The following is a 27,019-nucleotide window of genomic DNA, read 5'->3' as shown; positions in this document are numbered from 1 at the left end:
TATTTTGTTATAACAACTCAATCAGACTAATAGTTTCCAATGGCTGAAGTTTAGAAAACAGATTTTCCTTCACTTCTTTCAGAAAGCAGCTGCTTGGGGTGCCTGGGTGGCTCAGTCGTTAAGCGTGTGCCTTCGGCTCGGGTCATGATCTCGGGGTCCTGGGATCGAGCCCATCGGGCTCTCTGCTCGGCGGGAAGCCTGCTTCTCCCTCTCCCACTCCCCCTGCTTGTGTTCCCTCTCTCGCTGTCTCTCTCTGTCAAATAAATAAATAAAATCTTTTAAAAAAAAACAATAATTGTTTTGTTTACAGGCTACTGAAATGAAACAACTCATACAGAATTTTTATACTATAAAAAACAGAGCACTGTATTAGAATAACAATATTCTATAGCTTCAAAACAATTTTAAAGGGAAATTTATTATGTTCTGAAAGGCAGGATGCTTACCTACCATTCAACTAAAGCTAAGTTCAAGATGTCTACAACTAAAAAAATACACAGTATCAAGATTTCAGTCTTTGTACAGTATTTTAATTAAAAACACACTGTTATTACAAATATACAGATCTAAAATTGTAGATTAAAATACAGAGTGCAATAAAGTGGCTTTGTAAATTTTCTTCGCTGAGACACACTTTCTGTCACATTTAGATATTTGATTGGTAAGACATAATAAATAAGAAGTACAGATTTCCCAACGTCATGATTAGTAAATTCCTCTGCAAATGAATGAAGTTATACAGTCATCAAAGGAGAAAAGGATAAAAGTTGGATGGCCCTGCCTACATTGTATTAATGTGAGGAAGAGACACAGTAAGAGCTATAAGAAACTACAGTGAAATGTTAGAGCTATAGGCGATATAGCTTCCTCAGCCTTCTACCAATAACATCCGTGATAAATAAACATCCTTAAACGTAGAATAGTTCAGTATGATTGCATCTATATTTGTTCCACAATGACAATTTGTTAATTTTTAATCCAATACATATTTTTGAACTGCAATCATGTACAAAGATATAATGAGAAATCTTGAAAAGAAACCCTTAGTCCCAAATCAAATGTTTAAGTTGAAAAGCCTGTAGAAAATAAGTGTGGACAAGAAACATTGGCTACATGCCAATTTTTATTTCTAAGAAAAATTCTTACATAATTAAGTCGTCTGTCTTACAAAATAAAAACAAAAAAATCCTAAAAATAATACCACAAATCCAAATTAGCTGAACTTAGAGTAAACAAAGTCAAAGCCAGTCTTCTTATCTGCATATCAATGTGATAAATCAAACTACACTGAGGGGGAAAAAAAAACTTCATCTGCTCCTAGCTCCTAAACAGAACTGATGATTACTTTTAGCACTTAAAGAGAGACAACTGTGATACTGCTCTTTTTAAAAGATGTATACTAGAAATCCAATAGAATGTGTTACTCGTGATATTCCACAAAAGCTGTAAGGCAGCCAAGAGCTGATTACATTTAAGGACATTTAAGCTTGCACTCTTAATGCCCACTGATGGGCTTTGTGCCAATATTCAAAAAATATGCTTTTCATCTACTAAAGACAAAATGAGAAGGAAATACAATTATTACATTATATCCCAGCATAGAGCTACTATATTTGTATAAAGGAATCACTAGTTAAAGAGTTATTTGTCTTTTCCTGTCTAGGCATTAGGCTGTAATCTAAATGTTGACAGTGCCAAATTTCAACTCTCAAGACAAACAAGAGCTTATGTGTCAAGATTAATTCTCTTTGGCCGTAGCGGATACCATTTTCTCTGGGAGCAGTCTTTAGTTCGCCTTCTTTTCAAGACCAGGTCAGTGGCTTTCCTGGTTGAAGTCTCTGTTGGTGTGGTTTCTATTTGTGTTATAAAGCTCTCAGGTTTAACATCTGGTTTCCTACAACAACCAGAAAAGACTTCTTGGTGGACTCTCTGGAGCTGGATAATAGGCTGCATCTTTAAGACTTGAGAAAATCCATCTCCTTGTTCAATTAATGCAGGCAAGGACTTAAACAAACAACAGTAATACTTAACATTAATTTCAGGTTGGAACACAAACACACAGAGACAGATACAACACTCTCGATTCTAATTCTTCAGGTCAAGGCTTTTTCTAAGACCTAATTATTTGGGTCATGGATATTGGCTTTACCTTAAAATACCAATATTAGTTGAGGATTTTAACCAAAAACTAAAACTAAAAGATACATTCTATTCCTACAATGCCTGGTAGTAAAATAAAACTTTGGCAGCAGGAAGTAACAGAATTTCAGAGCCAAGGATTTAATGTCTGAAATTCCATATTTTAGGATAGTAAGTATTTTAGAAATCTTGATCATCAAGAACAGGAATCAGTACATTTCTCCTATAAAGGGCCTTACATCTCTGTCACAATTACTCAACTCTGCCACTGTAATGTAAAGAAGCCACGGACAATAAATAAATGAATGGAAATAGCTGTGTTCCAATGAAGTTTTATTTACAAAGACAAGTGGCAAGGCTGGGTTTTTGCCTGCCCACCAGTTTGCCAACTACTGATAAAGAAAATGCTATGAGTACCAGAAAATCATGGAATCAATACAAACCAGAAAATTATCAGAACATGGGAGATTTAGAGGAGTTTTAAAGTAATTTCATACACTAGGAATCCAAATGTTTCCCTATATGCATAAAATAAATGTCAAGAATATAAACAATTTTATTATAATAATATTAAGATATCCAAGTTGGATATGCAGCATAATATAGCAGTTAAGAATATATATAGGCTCTTGGGGCGCCTGGGTGGCTCAGTTGTTAAGCGTGTGCCTTCGGCTCAGGTCATGATCCTAGAGTCCCGGGATCGAGTCCCGCATCGGGCTCCCTGCTTGGCGGGAGGCCTGCTTCTCCCTCTCCCACTCCCCCTGCTTGTGTTCCCTCTCTCGCTGTGTCTCTCTCTGTCAAATAAATAAAAATCTTTAAAAAAAAAAAAAGAATATATATAGGCTCTAGAGCCAAATATCCAGGGTTTAAGTCCTGACTCATTTGTTTATTTGGGCAATCTATAGCCTCTCTCTGTGCCTCAGTTTCTCAAATATAAAATAGGGAAATTAGCAGTATCTACCTCATAAGATTATTGCAAGGATTAAATAAGATAATATATGTAAAGCAGTTAGATGGTGCCTGACCCATAAATGCTCACTAAATGTTAAGTGGTATTATTATCCAAAATTGTTTGATAGACTGCTAACTCTCAGAATTCAAAAATATAATCAATCTTCAAAGAAGCCAGATATAATACTGGCACATACTGGTGCCTACTAAATGTTAGTTATTCTCAATGTTACTGTCACTTTAATAAATTCATTAAAGATCTACTTAAAAGATACTGAGAATTCCTGTTACAATAGACTAAAATACATATGGATGTTGAAAGCAAATACCTAGCTACATATTGTTCATTTTATAACTTTTTAGCATGTAGCTTTTACCTTCATGGCTTCACTGATCTCCTTAGCTATTGTTTCTCCTCTGCATTTCAAATTTTCCACACGAGAGGCTGCAAAGAAACCGCCAAATAGTATTTTAGGTTTTTTATCTAATACCAAGTCATAAAAGACACAGATACTATTTGGACAAAAATCTGTTAGTACTATCCACCTTAGCTCAATCTTTCTTAGAATACTTTGTAATCTATTAAAATAAGTGTCCTATTAAATTTATTTAGATAAATAAAAAGACCGTGGAAATGTTAGAACAGTAGAGAAAAACTAACAGTTATAAGATGATAGGCAACAAGAGTTATATTAGGAGTAGTCTTAGCACTGGGTGCCACTAAGAGTCCAATGTTTGTTCTATACATATCTACACTGTGTTTAACATCTTCATGCCTGGGGCGCATGGGTCGCTCAGTCGTTAAGCGTCTGCCTTTGGCTCGGGTCACGATCCCAGGGTCCTGGGATCAAGCCCCGCATCGGGCTCCCTGCTCCGTGGGAAGCCTGCTTCTCCCTCTCCCACTCCCCCTGCTTTCGCTGTCTCTCTCTCTCTCTTTCAAATAAAGAAATAAATAATCTTAAAAAAAAAAAAAAAGGAAAATCTGGGTGGCTCAGTCGGTTAAGCTCATGATTCCAGGGTCCTGGGATCGAGCCCCACATGGGGCTCTCCGCTCAGCAGGGAGTCCACTTCTCCTTCTGTGCTTTCCCCCCGACCTCTCTCAAATAAATAAATAAAATCTTAAAAAAAAAATTTTTTTTAAATCTTCAAGCCCTGTCACCACATTTTAAAATAGATAAAGGCTAATATTTGATATGTGTATTACTTTGAGTTTTATATAAGTAAAACATATTTGAATTTGGAATATATAATATCACACTGCATTGAGGATACCTAGATGGGATTTCTGGGGGGAAAAATCTGGATTAGACTGTAACATTAATTCTTCTTTCCTTCCTTCTTTGATGCTTTTCTGATTCCTAATACATTTTATTTCCTCCAATCTTTGTTATAAATGTTCACGGCTACTTTACAACAGAACTGCATATTAAATGATACAAAGGGATAAAAATCCTACTAAAACTCCAAGCAAAACTGGATAAGAAAAATCATTCCATTTTGAAATCATCTACAAGCTAGTTTTTAGAAGAGTAGTTGTCACTAGAAATTACGTCAAGTCTAAGCAAATACATAACCCTGTTAGGAGAGCTACAGCCTTACTGGCTTCAAGAAAGGGGCAAACAACCAAGCAAAAAATTTCTTTCATAGCTGCTATTTTTCTTTTCTGACTTTCCTTAGGTCAAAAAAGCGAGACCACATTTAGAAAAAAGGGGAAATGAATAGCAAAAGTAACTGGGAGAAACAGGGTACTCAAAGAAAGAGAAAGGCAAAGGCAACAGGATGGCCTCAGAAAAAGGCCTCTTAACCATCTTTCCTACCAGAGACTTCTTTGGCAATTTGATGAAGCCTACAGACACCTTCTAAGAATAGTTTTAAATGTATTCGTTTTTTAATTGAGGTATAATTTACATACAGAGAAATGCAGATCTCAAGTTTAACACTCAGTCACCTGTGATACATGCATACCATGCATAGGACACTTCCATCACCCTAGAAAGTTCTTTTGTATCCCTTTCCCAATCAACCTTCTCTATAAGAAGCAACCACTCATCTGATTTCTATCATTATAACACTGTTTTTGCTTACTCTAGAATTTCAGAATGTTTTAAAATAAAATTTAAAAATACAATTCTTACAAAGTTATGATAGGTAATACATGTGCTTCTTTATTAATGGTTTAAATAACAAGATCAAGTGGCAGGTCTAACAATACAATATGAAAATAATGAGCATAAACAATATTGTGAGGTACCTGCAACAACTGAAATTGAAAATATCTATGGCTTTTAGTAGCAAAAAACATTACAGGTACTGCTAATACTACCACTGGGACCTACATTCAACACTGAAGGAAATGTTAAATTTCAGTCTGAGGTTAGTAAAAATAATGTAATTTTTTTCTATCCAAATTCATAATCCCCTTTTATTCTAAGGACCCTTGCCTTAGATTAATATGCTAATTTCAATTCTTTTAAGATTTAGGGAGACTTCCCCAAAGTACTTAGGCGATTATTAAATTTCCTTTTTTTTTTTTTAAACGATTGGTTTATTTTTTTTTTAAGATTTTTTATATTTATTTGACAGAGAGAGACAAAGCAAGAGAAGGAACTCAAGCAGGAGGAGTGGGACAGGGAGAAGCAGGCTTCCCGCTGAGCAGGGAGCCCGATGCGGGACTCGATCCCGGGACTCCAGGATCATGACCTGAGCCGAAGGCAGTCGCTTAACCAACTGAGCCACCCAGGCACCCTAAATTTCCTTCTGAGTACGCAAATACATGATCCATGTCTTGGTACCCTTGCAGCAGTCTGGCTTCTGGCCAAGCCCACCCTTCAGCTCTCTCCCTCAAACTCACACACCTGTGTGGGAGTTGCCCATTCTTCCAACATTTACTATGTATTTTCCGTGGACTAGGCCCAGCACTAGGGACTCAGAGTAAGGAAAAATGGTCTCTGCCCTCAAGGAACTTTCAGGTTAGAAGAGAGAGACACACAGAAACACACAGAAACAAACCAAACTTTTCCTGTGCAGCCTCACGTTTCCATGATCCCTGCCACCAATTCTACCCTCTGCCTGAACTGAGCATTCCTGGGCTACAGACTGCCACTGTGTCCTGACAGCTCTAGTAGAATACCTGGAAGACTTCACTGCACTGATTTGTTTAGAACAGTTTCTCAACCCCATCAGACCCAACTTCCCCCTTTAGAACATATTTCGTAAAGTTCCCCTTATTATTCCAAAAAAATTCATAGATGATATTTTTGTACATATAAATAAAAATACAAAGGAAAAATAGACATTTACCATAATAAAATATTACTTAATATGTTTAATATGTTCATATCCAACCATATCAGAAGACATAATGAAGTACTCAAATAACTGTACCTATTATACTAAGTTTGGATTTAAGAAAATTTATATCAGAAGTCATTCTACATAGAAAACAAAAGATCAGATATACAGAAATAGAAAAATTAGTGTTTTATGAGAAATAAGACTATAATATTTATGATAAGGAGGAAATAATGGAGTATGGATAACCTACTGAGACAAAGTATAGGCTGTTGAAATGGTGAAAATTAGAAGGTGCAATATTTCTACAAATGAAATGGCCTTATTAAAAAGTCATGTCAAAATCATTCCCTACCTTATAATATGGGAAGGTGTAAGATTAAATCCTACTCTGTAATTGCACCATAATTCAGACTACATTTAGTATATACATTTACTTAAAAAGACTTCAGTGATCATACTATCAAAAGGCGATGAGGAACACAGGATAGACTGGGCCAAAACAAGAATATGAGAAACTATAAAGATATGTGGTTGATCTCTGTGGATCAATTCTGGATTGTGGATAGATCTCTGGGGATAGATTCTGAATAAGAATAAACATAAGGCATCTAAAAATATAATCAGAATTTTAAACAGATTTTTAATATTAAAATTTTAATAGTCACATAATTTATCACTATACAGAAATATAATTTTTAGAATTTAGTGCGGCAATAATAGGAAGTATTTTAAAATCATTTCTTGGGCGCCTGGGTGGCTCAGTTAAGCATGTGACTCTTGATTTCAGCTCAGGTCATGATCTCAGGGTTGTGAGATTGAGCCCCAATCCAGCGTGGAGCCCGCTTAAGATTTTCTCTCTCTCCCTCTCCCTCTGCCCCCCCGCCCCTGCTTGCACCCCCACGTACATGCTCTCTAAAAAAAAAATGAAGGAAAAAATCATTTCTATTAATTAAAAAAAAATGAGATTCCTACATTTTGTTTCCATTAACTTAGTAACATTTAGTTCTAATCCTATTTAAAAGGACTCTCAAATCTTCTATAACATATTTTCCATCAGCTTTTTTGCTTTTGTAATAACCACATACTGTACCAAAATCATTTTCAGTTAAAAATGCTGTTTGAAATGCTAAGTAATTCACTGTCCTTTGAAAAAAAGGAGTATGAAAGTTGTAACTGAACCTAAACCATTTCATAGACTGATAAAATGTAGCACTGGTTGCAAAGATCGTTTGTTTAGTTAGTTTCTTTTTAAAAGTTTTATTTACCTTTCCTGCACATGTTGACTAACAGAGAAGGAATATTTGAAGAAATATGATGATGTAAGTCAGAATGTGGTTACCTCTGATGGCCGGGGAGTACTAACCAGAAAGGAAGGTAAGGAAACTGCTTTGGGTACTGGAAATATTACACAGTACAGACTGTCCCTAAAGTCAGGAAGCAGGATAAATATGTGTTAGTTACATTTTCAGATAATATACTCAATATCTTTTTCTTTAAACTCAAATTACCTTTTCAGGTAAAATATTTATAAATTTAAGGCAATGGTTCCAATTGTTAATACATAATAAATACACTATTTTCCTTGTTTCTAGACTTTTTGGATACTTTCAGTTGTACTTATTGTATACATGAAAACATAATGGGCACATTATTTGAAAATATAACATACTGTTTACCAATAAGTTTGTCCTATGTTTCCCAACCATGCAGACACTCAGCATATCTAGATCAAGGTGGCAGTTACATGTGTTTATGAGTATGCTTGTATATGAATTCATCAAGCTATGCACTGTATGTTATACCTCAATTTATACACACATCCACACAATAATGAACAGAATCTTTTTTAACATCTACTCTAGAAAGTTATCTTACTTTCATTTATAGGGTATGCTAATTTATATTCTTCATTATTACTGCATGATTTACAAAATAATCTATCATCCACGGGATTCTTAATTTTTGTATAAACACATGCTATTTTGAAAAAAAAAACTGTCTATAAACCCATATTTATGGACAATAGCTGTTATCTGTTGCACAAGCAATGACTATGTAAAAGTGCCAAGAGTAGTTTATGTGTAAAATGGAGTTAGGTCCCAGGTTTGGATAATTATAAACAGATTTTTACACATGAATTCCTGGTGGAATATTCTAAAGTTGTGTTGGACATATAAGACGTTTAGTATTCCTGGCTCCTGACTACAAAATGTCAGCTGTACCCTCTCCATTCCTGTGGTAACCAAAAATTTCCCTCACTTTTTCAAAAGTGCCACTAGGGGGCAGTACTGTCTCCAGTGAGAACCATGGTGTTCTTATCTGTTAGCACTTCTTGGGAACAAGAACCTCATTCTCTTAACCTTGGACTCCCTAGTGTCGAACACAGCGCCTGACACGTAAAGCAGGTGCTCAATATGTATGACGAAACAAGGCTATGACAAGAGTGTGCTGTGGAGGCACAAAGAAGGGTGAGGTCAATCCAACAGGGGAATTGAAAGAAGAGTAGAAGCTTCACAGGTATCATGAAAGTCTCCATAGAAGAGGATCTGCACTGGATGGCTGGGGTGAGTGGGAATAGGAGGTTGGTGGCAGAGGATGTGCTATACCAAAACAAGGGAATAAATCAAGAAAGAAGAAAACACAGGAACCAGGAAACATGATTCAAAACAGAAGTACAGGAAATTCCTAGGATGATGAGGAAAGGAACAGATGGGACAAAAGCTTTGCAGAGGCCTAGACAGCAACCAGTCCAGATTAGAACAGGAAGACAAAAGGCTCCCAGGGGAATATCTCCAAGAAAAAGGAAAAGGTTTTAAAATGGATTTGATGGATAACCTTAAGTGTTCACCATATTGAGAGTAATTTTACAGTTCTATAGAAGAGTTTGGGAAAGAATTAGTGATAGACACAACAGCAAACTAAACAAACAGAAAAATAAAGCAATTATCATTCCGAAGGATGAGAAGCTGTTCAAGAAAAATATACTCATAGTAATGATTACCTGACTCATAATGAAGAACATTTATATAGTCATAACAATATAAATACTAAATACTACCGATTTTTTGACAAAAATGAGAGATTAAAAGTGAAGCTGGTGAATGCAGTTTATTCTTTGAGAAACTTGACTATGAAAAGAAAACAGGAGTACAGAGATGAGAAACACAATGGCATGACATCTGTCTCTACTTAATCCCGACAGCCCACTCCTACGGTAGTATTGGGTGGCATCCATTGCCAATCAATCTTGTGTAATAACCATTAACAACCCTGTGAAGCAAGCAGGTTTCATCAGCCTCCTTTAACAGATAAGAAAACAAAAGCTGTGAGAACTGAGAACTGATCTAGAATAGAATTAGAACCCACATTTCCTAGAATTCAAAGCATACACTGTTTTATATTCTATATGTAACTTTCTAAAATACCCCTTTGTCCAGAATTATACTATACTCATAAGAATATAAATTAACAAATGGTCAAAAGTTAGCTCCAACATAATAAAAATCTCTTGAAATAAAAAGAAATTATGTCTGGTAAAAAAACTGTGAAAATAGAACAATTCTAGAGTTAACTCTGTTTTAACTATTAACATTACAGTATCCTTTTTTTTTTTTTTTAAGATAAGTGAATTAAATTCCTTTCATTGAAAACTAAGGAACATCAATAATTTTAGGAATAAAACCAAGCACACAAAGATTTTAAAAAGCACTAAAGAGGGGGGAGAACAAACACACAATTAAAAATGATCACTAAATATGTGAATATATTGCCTATAAATGCATCAAAAAAGCATTTTCCAACATTAATATCTGCTTAGAAATTTTCAAAATATATAAACTTTCACTCCCTCACTCAAGATTATTTTAAATGAATTTTTCACTTCTTATAACTGGTAAGAGCATATAGGTAATCCTGATATACAAACATCTGACTGAAGAATGTATCACATGCAGATGGCTAGTCCCTGCCAGGTAGGAGACTGCAGATGGGCTTCCTTCAGAGGCATTCTCAATGGCTTTCTCTCCATAGCCTTCATGGGGACATCTTTGTGACTCCACTATCCTCTCACTGCAAAGGTGTTTAGGGATCCAAACTGTTCCCTCCAAATCCTATTTAAGCATCTGTAGTGGAACTAATGTGCATCTGAAAGGTGATTTTCCTAATATTTTTCAACATAAATGGGTAGTATTTCAGCTACATTATAGGAAAAAATAGGTCTTTAAAGGGTAGCCTAGAAACTTACCCATTTATAATGCCACTTGCAAATTTTTTCAGAGGGGAAATGCATTTCAAATTCCAAAGCTCAGATTGAATAAGAATTTTTGAAACAACCATTTGTAAGTGGGTAACTACCTGTAAATATTCTGGCAGTGGCTTAAGCAAGTTGGCATTATTAGGAAAGAAGAGGAACTGTCTCTAAGTCTTCTGCTTGTAGGGTCAGCAAAAGAACTGGAAGTATCAAGTCTACTGTAGAGAAACTTAAAATAGCTCCTTGTCATCTGTACATGTTTAGTGAAGGACAGGGGGGAAAAGGGAGTCTCTTCAATTAACTTCAAAGAACTTTTTTAAAAAAGAAGACAATATAGAAGCAATTATTAGTTTTACTAATAGGATCACAAAAGGTTATAACTGACAAATGAAAACTCATCTTACTGCTAGATAACTAATCAGAGGATTGCTGCAAGGATATTAAAAAAAAAAGTTTGCTCTTAAAAATGTGGAAGTAGGCACCCTTGAGGACATTGCCTTCCCTAGGCACTTGCTTTCTAAAACATAGGGAAATGAAAAAGTGGATATGAAAGATTGGGTAATCAACCTAGTTTTGCTTTCAGGTCACTGCACTGACTAAACTGGGAAACATGAACTTCTAAAAGCCTGCACGAATGTAGACATTCAGCAAAAAAGCACTAACTGAGGGCTTCCTTTCTATTCCCAGTGTATTTTATGTGCATAAATGAGCAAGCAAGCATGCATTACATAGGATGTCTGGCTTATACTGGTTGCTAAAGGGATAACTAAAGGCATGAATAAGAACCATGAATTGAAAAGTAGCACCCTTGGTGAAAATGAAACAAAAACCTAAGCAGTGATTTATGACTTCTGGAAGGTAACCCTTTGCTACAACTTAAACAGAGCTGTTGAACACACCTACTCGGTCACAGATATATATAATCCTCTATATCCACGCCCACCTGCACCTCACCAGCATCTTCTGTACTGAAGAGTTGTATCTCTTTTAAGGTACCATATATTTTCAAACTCCTAGCCTGTGTTTGCTGGCCTGGGCCAAGTCTCTAACATTATCCTGTAATGTTCTTTCCCACTATTCCCTCCACTGGAGCCTCAGTGGTCTTTTACTCCATAAATATTGAAGCTCACTCTTGACTTAGGAACCTTGTTCTAGCTCTTCCCTAACTGAAAAGCTCTTCCTCTTGTCATAAGATAAATTCCTTCTTGTTACTTCCCCAAAAGTGTCTTCCATCACCTAAACACATCACCCTACCACTGACTGTTTACTTTTATATCTGTTTATACTTTTCTTTTCCCAACTAGAACATAATTTCCATAGAACAGGGACCTTGTTTGTGTTGCTCACCATTATATCCTCTACAGTGAGAACAGTTCCGGCATATAGTAGACACTTGATAAATATGATGAGTGCATGGATGAATAATAGTCACTCAATATTTATTCAGCATGGTGCTATATACTGGTCACTTATAATGCAAATGCAAAATAAAAAAGCTCATGGAGCTTTCAGTTTTGTGAGACCATAAACAAGGAAATACACAAATATATTGTAACAAGTGCTATTAAGGAAATAAACAAGTATTATGACCGAGTACTGGGGAGAGGCTATTGTCATTACGGTAGTTAGGGAAGATCTCTCTGAGGAGGCAGCATTTAAATGAGAAAGAAAAATTGAGAAGATGCCAACTTTAGAAGCACCAGGGAAAAGCATTTGTGAAAGTGAGGCACTTTCAAAGAACTGAAAGGTGGACCATAGGGCTATGGCAAAAAGGAAAGTGCCTGAAATGAATTTGGAGAGGTTAAGTGGGGGCCAGATCATGGAAGGGAATGTTAAGAAGTTTGAAATGTTATTATTATTATTTTTAATTGGAAGATTTTAGGATTTTAAGCAGAGGAATGAAAACTGATTTGTGTTTTTAAGAGTATCGTAGACTTCTGGTCAACTTGGTCTTGAAAATTCACAAAACTCCCCACCTTTGTCCAAAACATCATCGCATAAATATAGAAAATTAAAAAGATATCCCAAAGCATATACAAAATAAACATTTCTATGAACCATAAAAAAGTAAAAGAGAAAAAGCTGTAAGTCAGGCCAAAGTTGCAGATCCACCAGTAAGCAGATGGTAAGTAGGCAGTCGGTACCCAGGACTTTGCTTCCTATAACATAAAAGGGGCCCACCCAAAGTCCAGAGGAGCAGGAAATGGGAAGAGTCAGCTTCATTGTATGAAACCAATGGCTGAGATAGAGTTTTCCTACCCTGAAAAGGAGGCTGAAAAAGACCTGCCATTAACCATGGCCAGGAGCTGAGGCGTATGTTAGAAATGATGGGAGCCAGATAATGCCTCAAAGCCTGGGCCTGGACCACGCTGCCTGCTGACTTAGTGACTGGATCCACTATCTCCTCTATTACAGTGGAACAGGGGCCCCAAGCTGCCAACTCAAGGTTGGCTCTTTGCTGAGACTGTTCAGGGGCCAGATGAAAGGCAACCACAAAACTACTAGACAGGAAGGGGGGAAAGCAGTGACAAGAAAATAGGCACATAAATTATCTTAGTGAAGAAGAGTCTGCAAATCAAAATTCCACAATACATGAAGAAATCACAACCATGAATGACAGCCAATATAACTAATGTCAAGGTGAGAAACTTACTGCAGATGGCATTAAAAATAGAGCAATCTAAATTTTAAAAGTTTAGGATCCTCTCATAGCTAAAGGAAATCATAATAGACAGTACAAAAGAAAAAAATTATTAAATAAAAACAAGAATACAAAAATAGAAGAATTGATAAAGAAGCAAAGTTGAAAGATTAGGTTAAAGGTCTTCTAGAAGATGGGAGTTCTCTGATTCAAAGTATACTTGGAGATGTGAGTGGAAGATGGGAGTGGAAGATGGGAGGAAAGAGGATGCAAGCAAAACAAATAAAAATCCCACTCCCTGAAATGTATATAAATCTATTTAAATAAAATTGTGTGTGTACAAAGCACAAAGAAATTACCAATAAAAAGTCAAGAATGTATTATGTAATACTGATATAAGAAAATAAACAACTTAGGGCGCCTGGGTGGCTCAGTCGTTAAGCGTCTGCCTTCGGCTCAGGTCATGATCCCAGGGTCCTGGGATCGAGCCCCGCATCGGGCTCCCTGCTCAGCAGGAAGCCTGCTTTTCCCTCTCCCGCTCCCCCTGCTTGTGTTCCCTCTCTCGCTGTGTCTCTCTCTGTCAAATAAATAAATTAAATCTTTAAAAAAATACAAAAATAAACAACTTATAACCCCCTGTGCCTGTCTGCTCACTTACAAATACACTGATAAAGATCTAAAATCAGACATATCAAACTGTCAAAGTACTTGTCTATTTGAAGGTGTGTGGAATCAGGCAGACTTGGGAGGATTTTCATTTACTACTATATATACACCATTGGTTATTTAAAATTTCATGTTAAACTTGCATTTACTATGAGCACAAAAGTATAAAAATATAACATAATTTAAAATACAAACACAGATCTATGGCAGTTGAACTGGAGGATTTCTACCATATACTTAGGTTAAAAGAGTAAACTGCACATAGTTTGAATACATGACTCAATTTTCTGTAAAATAAATTATCCCACAAATGTTCAGTGCATATATATTCCTGTATGATTATATGAGTGGAGAAAGATGGATAAATGGATTTGTACCAGGTTAAGATTGGATATCTGAAGGTGTAGTGAATGGAAGGGAGAGAGGTAGCCAAAACAAAAAGTAAAAAATAGAATACTATATTTTTTTAAATATATATGATCAATTTATATAAAATTATGTATTTATTTCATAGATACTTCTTGGGTGTACAATGTCAGATAATGATTTTAGAGAGTTAGCAGGGGACACAGAAGTACAAAACAAAGTCCTTGTTCACAGGGAGTTTATAATACAGTGGGGGGAGGGATGCAGATGATAAAATAAGCAGAAATTATATGTCATTTAAGTGGTGAAAAAAACAAAAGCAGGTTAAGGGGACAGAGTATGACCAAGGGGGTCAGAAGGGAATGTGACACAGGTTGTCAGGAAAGACCTCTCTGATGAGGTAACTTTGAACAGAGAGCTGAGTGAAGTGAGTTAGGCAGGTGGTTTCAGATAGGAACCAAGGAACAGCAAGTGCAAAAGCCACAGGGCCACTGTGTGTTTGGTATGTCCTTGGGGAAACTGCAAGAATGCTAGTGTGGTTGCAGCACAATAAGGAAAAGGTGAGAATGATAAGAGACCAAGGTCAGAGATGAAATCAGAGAAGCAGCCAGGGACCAAGTCAGAGAGGATCTTGTAAACCAAGGGAAGTAGGATGGGGAGCCACTACAGGGTTTTAAGCAGGGGTGACATCGTCTGATTATGCTTTGAAAGGAATTCTCTGGATGCTGCGTGGGAAACTGGAATGGAAGGAAGGAGACCAGTGAGGTGACTATCGTAGTAATCTTGCTAAGAGAACATGGGTAAGAGAGGTACTGATGGATTTGGTGGAAAGTGGCTGAATTTGAAATATGTTTTCGAGGTAAGGGCAGCAAGACCTGCAGGTGGACTGAAGATGTAGGAGTCAAGCAATAATCATGAGTATTTCTTACACTTTTGACATTTTTAGAATGTGAACGTATTTTTATATAATCAAGAAAAAGCAATAAAGTTATTTTCAATGTTAAAAAAAATAAGAAAAAAGTACACATCAAACACCATGCTAGATAACTAAAAATAAACACCTAGACATATTGTGGTAAAATTGCAGAACATTAAGATTGCAGAGAAAATCTAAAAAGTCAGGAGAGAAAAAACAGACTATCTAAAAGAATGGCAGTATAGACTCTCAGGAGACTTCTTATCAACAATGAATGTCAGGCATGCAGATTGGAAAGGGAGAAGTAAAACTATCCTATTTGCAGATGATATGATATAATCTTTTATATAGAAAATTCTAGAGTCCACTAAAAAACTATTAGAATTAATAAATGAGTTCAGCAAGATCAATATATAAAAATCAATTCCATTCCTATACCAATAGCAATGAACAAAGTGAAAATAAAATTTTTTAAAATTCCAATTACATTAGCATCAAAACAATAAAACACTTGGGAATGATGTAAAAAAAGAAGTGCTAAAAACCAGAAAACCTCATTGGAAGAAATCAAAGAAGATCTAAATAAATGTGAAGACGTCTGTTGTTCATGGATTGGAAAACTTAATAGTAAGTTAGCATTACTCCCAGATTAATTTACAATTTTAACACAATCCCTATCAAAATCCCAGCTCTAGCTTCTTTGCAGAAATTGACAAACTGATTCTAAAATTCACATGGAAATTTAAGGGAGCCACAAGTGCCAAACAATCTTAAAAAAAAAAAAAAAAAAGCTAGAGTTACCATATAATCCAGTAATCCCATTCCTAGTTACATATACTCAAGAGAATTGAAAACATATGTCCACACAAAACTTGTACACAAATGTTCAGAGTAGCATTATTCATAATAGTCAAAAGTGGAAACAACTCAGAAATGTCTACACTGGGGGCGCCTGGCTGGCTCAGTCAGTAGAGCATGCAACTCTTAATCTCAGGGTCGTGAGTTCAAGCCCCACCCTAGGCTCAGAGTTTACTTAAAAAAAAAAATCTCTACACTGATGAATGGATAAATAAAAAGGATATATATATAAAAGGGAATATTAGGGGCACCTGGGTGGCTCAGTTGGTTAAGCAACTGCCTTCGGCTCAGGTCATGATCCTGGAGTCCCGGGATCGAGTCCCGCATCGGGCTCCCTGCTCGGCAGGGAGTCTGCTTCTCCCTCTGACCCTCCTCCCTCTCATGCTCTCTGTCTCTCATTCTCTTTGTCTCAAATAAATAAATAAAATCTTTAAAAAAAAAAAAAAGGGAATATTATTTGGCAATGAAAAGAAATGAAGTAGTGATACATGCTACAACATGGATGGACCTCAAAAACACTATGCTAATTGAAAGAAGCCATTCCGGGGCGCCTGGGTGGCTCAGTCGTTAAGCATCTGCCTTCAGCTCAGGTCATGATCCCAGGGTCCTGGAATTGAGCCCTGCATCGGGCTCCCTGCTCAGCGGAAAGCCTGCTTCTCCCTCTCCTACTCCCCCTGCTTGTGTTCCCTCTCTCACTGTGTCTCTCTCTGTCAAATAAATAAAATCTTAAAAAAAAAGCCATTCATTCTTTTTTTTTAATTTAAATTCAGTTAATTAACATATAATGTATTATTTGTTTCAGGGGTACAGGTCTATGATTCATCAGTCTTATGTAACCAGTGCTCATTACAACACATACCCTCCCCAATGTCCATCACCCAGTTACCCCTCCCCTCCAGCAACCCTCAGTTTGTTTCCTAAGATTAAGAGGTTTGTCTTATGCTTTGTCTCCCTCTCTGGTTTTGTCTTGTTTCATTCTTAAAGGACTACATATTGCATGATTCCATTTATATGAAATGTCCAGAAGAGTCAAATCTGTAGACAGTAAGCAGATTAGTGGTTGCCTAGGGCCAGGGGACAGAGAGAGAAGAGACTGGGGGAGAATGGCTAAGGGGTATGAGATTTCTTTTTGAAGTGATGAAAATGTTTAAAAATTTATTTTGGTGATGGTTGTATAACTCTGTGAATATACTGAAAGCCATCAAGTTGTACAATTTAAATGTGTAAATTGAGGGGGCGCCTGGCTGGCTTGGTCACTAAAGGATGCAACTCTTGATTTCTGAGTTGTAAGTTTGAGTCCCATGTTGAGTGTAGAGTTTGCTTAAAAATAAAATCCTTTTAGGGGCGCCTGGGTGGCTCAGTCATTAAGCGTCTGCCTTCGGCTCAGGTCGTGATCCCAGGACCCTGGGATCGAGCCCCACATCGGGCTCCCTGCTCCGCGGGGAAGCCTGCTTCTCCCTCTCCTACTCCCCCTGCTTGTGTTCCCTCTCTCGCTATGTCTCTTTCTGTCAAATAAATAAATAAAATATTTTTAAAAAATAAAATAAAATCCTTTTAAAAATTAAATAAATGTGTAAATTGGTATGGTGTATGAATTATAACTCAATAAAGTCATCTAAAAAAGGAGTACCGGAGATAATGATGTAATATATTCCCTCTGGTAAATGAAGGTAAATAAAACAAAATTTAAGAGCAAGATGAAATAAAAACTAAGAGAAACTACCACCCACAGACTTTTACTCAAAGTACCTAAAGAAGCACATCAGCAAGAATAGTGAACCTAGAAGGAAGGCATGAGATTCAAGAAACAGTAATCACAGAATTTGGAAAATTTTGTTGATAAATGTAATCATTGAGTACAAAAAAGTAGTAATGAGTAAACTGTATTTTTTTAACAAAAGAAAAACTAACATTCTAGACACAAAGAAAAAAACCAGGGAAGGGGTGTGCTTATTCAGTGGGTAAAGTGTAATAAGGTCCTTGTCTTGTTCAGGAGGGGACTTGAAATACTGAACAACTCCAGACTTTCAGATAATTTTAGAATTCTAGCTAAGCTACATTCTAGCTAAGCTAAAGTTTGATAGGTAACACTAAAAGAAAAGAAACATAGGGGTGCCTGCGTAGCTCAGTCGGTTAAGCATCTGCCTTCGGCTCAGATCATGATCCCAGGATCCCCGCATCAGGCTCCCTGCTCTGCGGGAAGCCTGCTTCTCCCTCTCCCTCTGCCTGCCACTCCCCCTGCTTGTGCTCTCTCTCTTGTTCTTTCTCTGAAATAAAATCTTAAAAAAATAATAATTTCGGGCGCCTGGGTGGCTCAGTCGTTAAGCATCTGCCTTCGGCTCAGGTCATGATCTCAGGGTCCTGGGATCGGGCCCCGCATCGGGCTCCCTGCTCCGCGGGAAGCCTGCTTCTCCCTCTCCCCCCCCCCCCTTGTGTTCCCTCTCTCGCTGTGTCTCTCTCTGTCAAATAAATAAATAAAATCTTTAAAAAATAATAATAATAATTTCAAAAAAAAAAAGAAACATAGCATATAGCTTCCAAACCAGAAAAAAGAGAATAAAGAAAATTCTACCAACATGATAGAAGGCCAAAAAAAAAGAGGGAAAATGGTAAAAGAAAACTCCTAAATTTGCAAACTAAAAACTACTCAGATATGAGCTATGAAACTTCTATATGTCAAGACTTGGAAATATGGCTAAAGCAGGACATAGCAGCCTTCAATGCATTTATTAAAAAATAACTCAAGGGGCGCCTGGGTGGCTCAGTCGTTAGGCGTCTGCCTTCAGCTCAGGTCATGATCCCAGGGTCCTGGGATCAAGCCCCGCATCGGGCTCCCTGTTCAGCGGGAAGCCTGCTTCTCCTCTCCCACTCCCCCTCCAATTGTATTCCCTCTCCCCCTCTGTCAAATAAATAAATAAAATCTTCAAAAAAAAAATAACTCTCAATGTATTCAACTAAAGAAGCTATAAATTACAGAGAAAACTCAAGAAAGCAGGAAGACCATAACTAAAGATAAGAATTCAAGGAACCAAAAAACTGAAAAAAAAAAAAAAAAGACTCAGAGAGAAACTCAGAAAAACTAGAAGCTGACTTTTTGAAAAGACTATAAAAACAGAAACCTAAAGCAAGATATTACCAAAAAAGAGAAAGCTTAAACAATGTTAAGAAAGAAAATAATATGTGGAGTAGAGATTTTTCAAACATAAGCAATTACTATAAATAATTTCATATCAACATACTGAGCACATGGATGAAACAGACTATTTTCCAAACAAATATTACCAAAATTGATTCAAGAAAGAAAAAAAAATGAAGAAATAAATAAGCATTAAGTATACTAGTGTTTAGAATAGCTAGCTAAAGGCTAAGTCAGACATCACCCCAACCACCCACTAGGGTCAGTTTTATAGATGAATCTTACCAACTCTTCAAAGAACAAATAACCTCTGTATTTACAAACGGTTTTATGAGGGCAGTATAACCTTGATGCCAAAATTAGAAAAGGTCAGCATGTTTTAAAACACCACATGTACATTTCTTGTGTGTAACTACAGAAGGAAATATACTAGAAGCAAATATACTAAACAAAGTATAAGCATAAAGTATAGGTAAATTTAATTCCACAGTGCATGAAAAAAAATATATTAAGTGGGGTTTTCTCTATGAAGGCAAAGATAACCATCAGAAAAATCTGTCAATGTTTATTCACCGTATTAATGGAGTTAGAGATAAAAAGCATATGATCTAAGGGCACAAGGGAACTTTATGAATTACAGAAAATGCTCCATATCTGAATTGTGGTGATGGTTACATAGTTGTCTACATTTGTCAAAACTCAAACTGTATGCATAAAATGAATGTAGTTTATTATATGTAAATTATTCCACAATAAAGTTGGTTAACAAATATATAATCTCAGTTTGTGCAAAAGAAGTATTCGATAAAATTAGACACTCATTTTAAAATATTATGACCACTATCATTGCTACTAGCCACCATTATACTGAAGATTCTAATCAATGTAATAAGACAAAAAAAGATGTATAAAGTTAGAAAAAAGATAAAACCCATCATTACTTGCAAATGATATGATCATCTACATTTTTAAAAATCTAACTGAAACTAGATAAACCATTAGAACTAAAAAGAATTCAGCAAATAAAAATCAATGGTGTTCTTAAACATCAGCAATATTCAATTATACTATGTAATCGCAAAATGCTACCATTTACAATAGCTACAAAAAGGTATCTAGGAACAAATAAAAGATGTGCAAAACCTATAGAGAAATTTATAAAACGCTATTTTTCTTCTTATAACTATCTTTATCACACATTTTTAAATACTTCTCTACATCATTACAGAATGCCTACCATATCCATTCCCTTAAACAACACTGTTTTCAAAGAAACAAGCGGGCACCACTCTTACAATCATCTTTATTACATGTGTTTATGAAACACTATTGACGGACATTTTGAAAAAAAACAAAATGAGATATAATATGTTCACAAATAGGATGTACACTGTTAAACATGGCACTTCTTTCTAAATTAATCTATAAATATCAAAGGATCTTTATGTCACTTGGGTAGAGGATTTCTTAAAGACACTGAAAGAACAAATTATAAAGGAAAAAAAACTAGTAAATCCAACTATATTAAAATTTATATATAAGATTATTAAAAGACAAGCCAAAAATTGAAATCAATTATTTACAGTGCTTATAGCCAAAGGATTAATATCCAAAATGTGTGTGTGTATGTGTGTATGGATATATGCCTGTATGTACAACTCTTAGAAGTAAGTTCAAACAAACCAACAGAAAAATAGGCAAAGAATATAAATAGGCAACTCACAGAAGAAACTGTAGGGTTAGAAGAAACTGTAGGGTTAGGCTGAATAGTAACAGTTCAAATGTAATAGCTGAATAGAAACAAACCTGATGACCTAGAAATTCTGCTTCCAGAAATCTACTCCAGAAAATCTGTGGCATATTTACACTATACAAGGAAACAGTTATAAGAATGTTCTTGTAATACTATTTATAACAGCAAAAAAAAAAATAATAATAATCTAAGTGTCTCTCAACAGAGGAATGGATAAGCAGTGGTGTATTCGGAATACTATGTATTAGCTCAACGAATAGAAAGCTTTCTGTATATACAATGTCAAGGGGGAAAAAGTTGCAGAATATGATCAGTATGATACAATTTATAGAAAAATCTAAAAACAAATGCCATATATTATTTATGGTTACATATCTATAGAGTAAAAGCATAAATAACATGGACAATAAGGGATCCACTCAGCTTGAAGATAGTGATTACTTCTGAAGTAAGAGAGAATAGAATAGGATGGTGAAGGAGTACAGAGCTTTCAGGTGCATCCATAGCTTTTAGTTCCTAAAAAGGTCTGAAACAAATCTGGCAAAAATGTGAATAACCCTTAAATATGGGTGGTAGCAACAAAAATGTTTATTATGTTATACTCCATATTTTCTATATGTTTGAAATATTTCAAAGAACTTTTAAAAAAATCAACTGTCCAATATATATATATATATATATATATATATATATATATACACCATGGAATGGGAAAAAACAAGAGTGAAACAGAAAGACCTTCTAGAAAGCATGTGTAGAAATCCTGGCTAAAGTGACGGTGATCTAGATTAGAAGTGATAATAGCAGGATGGAGAGAAATAGATGAATGGTGAGATTATATTTCAAAGGAATAATTTGTAGTTTATTGATGGACTGGATATGAGGAGTTCAGGGGAGGAAAGAATCAAGGTTGACTTCTAACTAAAGCAATAATGTAGATTAAAGTGCCATTTACTCAGGGAAAACTCGGAAAAGAACCAGTTAAGGGCATGAACGAATTCTGTTTTATGTTCATCTTTTACACTCAAACATAAGCTCTTTAAAGGTAGAATCTGTCTACTTTATCTCTGTATCCCTCAAAGTTCCTAACATAACTGCCAAATCAATGTTATACACATTGGCTAAGTATTGCTTTTTAAAAACCAGAAAACCTTCTTTAAAAATGTCAGCTTTCAAATAAATAAATTACTTAATATTCTAATAGCAAGAAGAAAAAACTTTCAAGAAGTTCCCACAAAAATTTTCCCATGCAGCTTATTCAGACTTTTAGGTTCTATACAAATTTATGCTTTCTATTTTCCTAAGCCATTTTAATTAATTTTGTATGATTTTACCAGTTAGATGTATTATAAGTTATGTATAAGGTATGGCGTAAATGAGAGGATTTATCGTAAGGTTGTTTTTTTTTTTTTTATTTGAAAGAGCGTGGGGGGAAGCACGAGTTGGGGGAAGCACGAGTGGGGGGAAGGGGCAGAGGGAGAGGGAGAAGAAGGCTCCCCCCTGAGCAGGGAACCAGACACGGGGCTCAATCCCAGGATCTTGAGATCATGAACTGAGCCAAAGGCAGATGCTTGACCAACTGAGCCACCCAGGCGTCCCTATAATAAGGTTATTATTACATAGTATCTCTTTATAAACTAGTACTTATGTATTTTAGTTATAGATTATTGAACCCCTCATCTCTTGTGATTCATAATCCAACCTTGGTAATTAGGAAGAACAATGTAATATTTACTGACAGAGCTGGCATTCATACCTAAAGCATCAGGCTCCAAATCTAGAATTTACCATAAAAAAACTGAGGTTCTGGGGCACCTGGGTGGCTCAGATGGTTAAGCGTCTGCCTTTGGCTCAGGTCATGATCCCAGGGTTCTGGGATCGAGCCCCACATCGGGCTCCTGGCTCAGCAGGGAGCCTGCTTCTCCCTCTCCCTCTGCCTCTCTCCCTGCTCATGCTCTCTCTCTCTCTCTCTATCTCTGTGTCTCAAATGAATAAATCTTTAAAAAAAAAAAAACACAAAAATTAAAGTTTGAAGAAATCAAGGGACTTGCCCCAAAATACACAGCTAATAAAATTGTAAGTTAACTGTGCTGTGCTTACAGAACTGATGCTATTCTAAGTTCATAAATATTATGAAAGTGTATAACAACAAAATCTCAAAATTCATCCAAAGTATAGATTCTTAATTATTCTTTTGCTTACTTTTGAAGTAAGAATAATATGATATAGAGGATTTTTCCACTATTACTACATAACTGGAATGGTAGGGGAAAAAAGATCATGTAGACCTTTTAAAGATCATTTAAGTAAATTTGTTTTCCCTCCTAAGATAAAAAGGTTACAAGTTTCTTTAGAGGATAATTATATCTAAAAAGTAATACTTGGGGGGATGCCTGGCTGGCTCAATTGTAGAGCATGTGACTCTTGATCTCCAGATCATGAGTTCGAGCCCCATGTTGGGTGTAGAATTTAAAAAAAAAAAAGAAGAAGAAGAAGAAGAAAAGTAATACTTGGGTAGTTATGATACCACAAGTTTCAATTATTATCTTTATATTGTTCAAAATCAAAACAAGTATATGTCAACTACTGCATTTTGGCAACTTTCCCTGTTTAGTGAGCCTAGGTCAACTTTTATTTGTCAAACAGAGTGAATGCTGTGATTTTAACAAATTTCTGAGTATCTATATACTTGTACATTCCCCTCTTGGTTTATCTTCATTGGCACTGGGAGATTTATGAGGGGCAGGAGACATGTTAGAAAGTAGTGCACAATTTGACAAAGATAAAGTACTCAAAACCGTAAGTATAAGAAGCCCATACAAATAAATCAAGGTTTTAATTAAGGTTTTTCTAATAGTTCAGAAATGGTACTTAAAAAAAGGGGTTGTGCATCTGGGTGGCTCAGTCAGTTGAGCATCTGACTCTTGATTTCAGCTCAGGTCATGATCTCGGGGTCATGGGATTGAGCCCTGCATCAGGCTCCATGCTCAGCACAGAGTCTGCTTGTCCCTCTCCCTCTGCTCCTCCCCGGCTCATGTGCATGTGCACGTTCTCTCTAATAAATAAATACAATCTTTAAAAAAAAAGAAAGAAAGAAAGAAATGGTACTTTTGAGTGCCAAAGGAAAACACCGAGAGGTCTCTTAGGAAAATTGTTACAAATTTTTAAATGTGAGAACAGAACCATTTAAAAATATGTATGATCCACATTTTTAGCAATGCAAATTCTGTTGCTGGATTTACTTAAGTTTTTATCAATTTTATTTCTCTGAGTTTTAAAGGATGCATCTAAATGGAAACAGAACTGAGTTCAAAGGTATATCAAGTATGCATATCTCTTAAGTTCAACATTATATTTTTATTGGATTTTATTTTGGAAACAATGAGAAAACCAATGACGGTGATCACACTGGGGAGTGACACCATGAATGCTTTAACAGTATAACTTTGGCTGTAATGCAAAGAATGGACAGTATAGTAGCAGTTAGAAATGGGAAGATACTATAATAGAAGTTAGAGACTGAGAAGATATAATAGTCTAGGTCAGGGGAGAGCTTTATAAAAGTCCAGATTCCTAGGACCTACTCCTGGAGATTGCTGAGTCAGTACATTTAGAGCAAGTTTTTATAATCCTAGAGAAGAGCTAAACACGGATGACTGGTAGTGAGTTAGAGCATCGAAGGGAAGATACCCTTCACACGGACACCTTTAAAAGAGTATCAGGAACTCATAAAAATTACAAGCTGATACTTCACTTTTACCACAAAAGAGCACTGACTCACCTGGATCAGGGTCATATTTTAGGTCCAATGGATGTACAACAGGGTAGTACTGCTTCTAAACACAATATAAATTAAAACAGATTTAATCACTTAATCCTTCATATAAACATTTCCTTCAACTAATGTAAGCAAATATACTATTAGCTGGTAGAACCATTCTTTTAAAGAAAATAAAAGGGCGGGGCGCAGGGGTAGCTCAGTCAGTTAAGCATCTGTCTATGGCTCAGGTCGCCTCAGGTCATGATCTCAGGATCCTCAGAGGATGGAGCCCCTTGTTGAGCGTTGAGCTCCCTGCTCAGTGGGGAGTCTGCTTCTCCCTCTCCCTCTGCCCCTCACCACCACCCATCACTAGTGCGCTCTCTCTCTCAAATAAAATCTTTAAAAAAGAAAGAAAAAAAGAAAAAAGGAAAAATTGAAAGATTGAAAGAAAGAAAAAAGATCCTGAAATCTGTAGGAAAGGAGGCCAAAAGATCAAACTCAGTCTGAATTATACCTTTTATAGCACTGCCACCTACTGCATACACTAAGAAATAGCACCATAAAAAAAGTTTAAAAAAAGCAAACAAGCAATTAAAGCCACAGAGATTGAATTTTGTGTTTAAAGTACAAGGTAGTCTCCAAATTATGAATAGACTGTTTTTTCAAAAGTTCATTTTCTTTTTTTTTTTTAAGATTTTATTTATTTATTTGACAGAGTGGGAGAGGGAATACAGTTGGAGGGGGAGTGGGAGAGGAGAAGCAGGCCTCCCGCGGAGCAGGGAGCCCGATGCGGGGCTCGATCCCCGGACTCTGGGATCATGACCTGAGCCGAAGGCAGACGCTTAACGACTGAGCCACCCAAGCGCCCCTCAAAAGTTCATTTTAAGACAATGTTTGGAACTCAGAACTCATATTCGCACAGAAGCTGTTTTAAAAAGTGGCCGCTACCATGTCAGCACACTGAAGCCTATACATCCTGTGATAGGCTGGGACTATGAGAGCAGAACTATAGCATAGGATCCACGGGCTCACTTCGGCGAGCACATACACTAAAACTGAAATGATACAGAGAAGGTTAGCATGGCCCCTGTGCAAGGCTGACATGGAGTAAGACCTACAATTCAGCAAAAAGAGTAAAATGTTCCTCCTTACTCCTGCCCAAAGCCAGCAGGAGCCAAAAATGTTTTCTAAAAGAGCTGCCTTTAGTATCCTCACCCCATCCATCCATTTTGCATCCATTTTTAAACTTCCACAGCAGTACCCACCTAGGCCTGCCAACTTTCTTTCTTTTATGCAATACTGATTACTAATTAGACTCTTTCCAGGAAAGAAGGGGGGTAGTAATAGGGAGAGAGAAAATAAATACATTTTGAATGTTTTTCCTGGAGAAACTTTAAAAAGGAAGGTTGGGAGGGGGGAGATAGAGTAGGGTATTTTTTTGAGAATGCTTTGGAAGAAAAAAAAATGAAAAATTCTGCTTATATTTTTTTCTCATAGAACAATGTCTTTACTGTCTAAAACAATTCCTGACAGGGGCGCCTGGGTGACTCAGTCATTAGGCGTCTGCCTTCGGCTCAGGTCATGATCCCAGGGTCCTGGGATTGAGCCCCACATCGGGCTCCCTGCTCCGCGGGAAGCCTGCTTCTTCCTCTCCCTCTCCCCCTGCTTGTGCTCCTTCTCTCACTTTGTCTCTGTCAAATAAATAAAATCTTTAAAAAAAAAAATTCCTGACAAAAAGCAACTGGAAGATTTAAATGTGAAAGTATGCTAATTTCAAAAATTAATGACAAACAGTATAACATAATTTAAAGCAACATGTGTTTCCAGCTCCAGAGGCAGTGCCATTCCCAGCAAACCTACTCCTACCCCATCATGACTTCTGGAGCAAAACAAATTATACACAATTCATAAAGCAAATTTTGGTGTCATGAACAGGTATTCAGCTGTCATCATCAATTTTAAGCTAAAGGGGTCTTCCAAAATATATAAACATATACAAATAATGTGCCAAACACAAATGACACACAGAAAGAAAAGGCCTAAAAGATAAATTTATTGAGGCTCGTGGGTGGCTCAGTTAAGCAACCGACTCTTGGTTTTGGCTCAGATCATTATCTCAGAGGTTGTGAGATGGAGCCCCAAGTCAGGTTCCACGCTTAACAGGGAGTCTACTTGAAGTCCCTCTGCACCCCCTCAAATAATTAAAATCTTTTAAAAAAAAAAGATAAATTTATTTTTCCTTCCTGGACTCAGAATTGTAAAGTTAGTCTTCCTTCCTCAAATTCTTTTT

General features: G+C 36.4%; 1 protein-coding gene and 1 pseudogene across 4 annotated transcripts in view; one reads left to right on the top strand and one right to left on the bottom strand.

Moving 5' to 3' along the window:
• Positions 1 to 27,019, bottom strand: part of NSL1 (NSL1 component of MIS12 kinetochore complex) — a 47,097-nt gene that overhangs the window by 10,753 nt on the left and 9,325 nt on the right. Inside the window, exons 4-6 of one of the 4 annotated variants that reach the window (XM_081824845.1) lie at positions 24,751 to 24,805; positions 3,468 to 3,535; positions 509 to 2,004 (exon numbers count right to left, since the gene is read on the bottom strand). In XM_081824845.1, coding sequence (XP_081680971.1) covers positions 1,726 to 2,004; positions 3,468 to 3,535; positions 24,751 to 24,805 — 402 coding nt within the window. In that variant the 3' untranslated portion in view covers positions 509 to 1,725. Of the gene's footprint in view, positions 1 to 508; positions 2,005 to 3,467; positions 3,536 to 20,407; positions 20,693 to 24,750; positions 24,806 to 27,019 lie in introns of those variants that run through there. The other 3 variants (XM_081824846.1, XM_081824847.1, XM_081824848.1) reach the window with 3 other exon arrangements.
• Positions 25,756 to 25,853, top strand: LOC115943853 (U6 spliceosomal RNA; annotated as a pseudogene).

Source organism: Leptonychotes weddellii, chromosome 6, assembly GCF_054177405.1.
Source record: "Leptonychotes weddellii isolate Sample4059 chromosome 6, ASM5417740v2, whole genome shotgun sequence".
Taxonomy (NCBI): domain Eukaryota; kingdom Metazoa; phylum Chordata; class Mammalia; order Carnivora; family Phocidae; genus Leptonychotes; species Leptonychotes weddellii.
The sequence above is the reverse complement of the archived record's forward strand: the minus strand, read 5'-3'. Positions and strand labels throughout refer to the sequence as shown.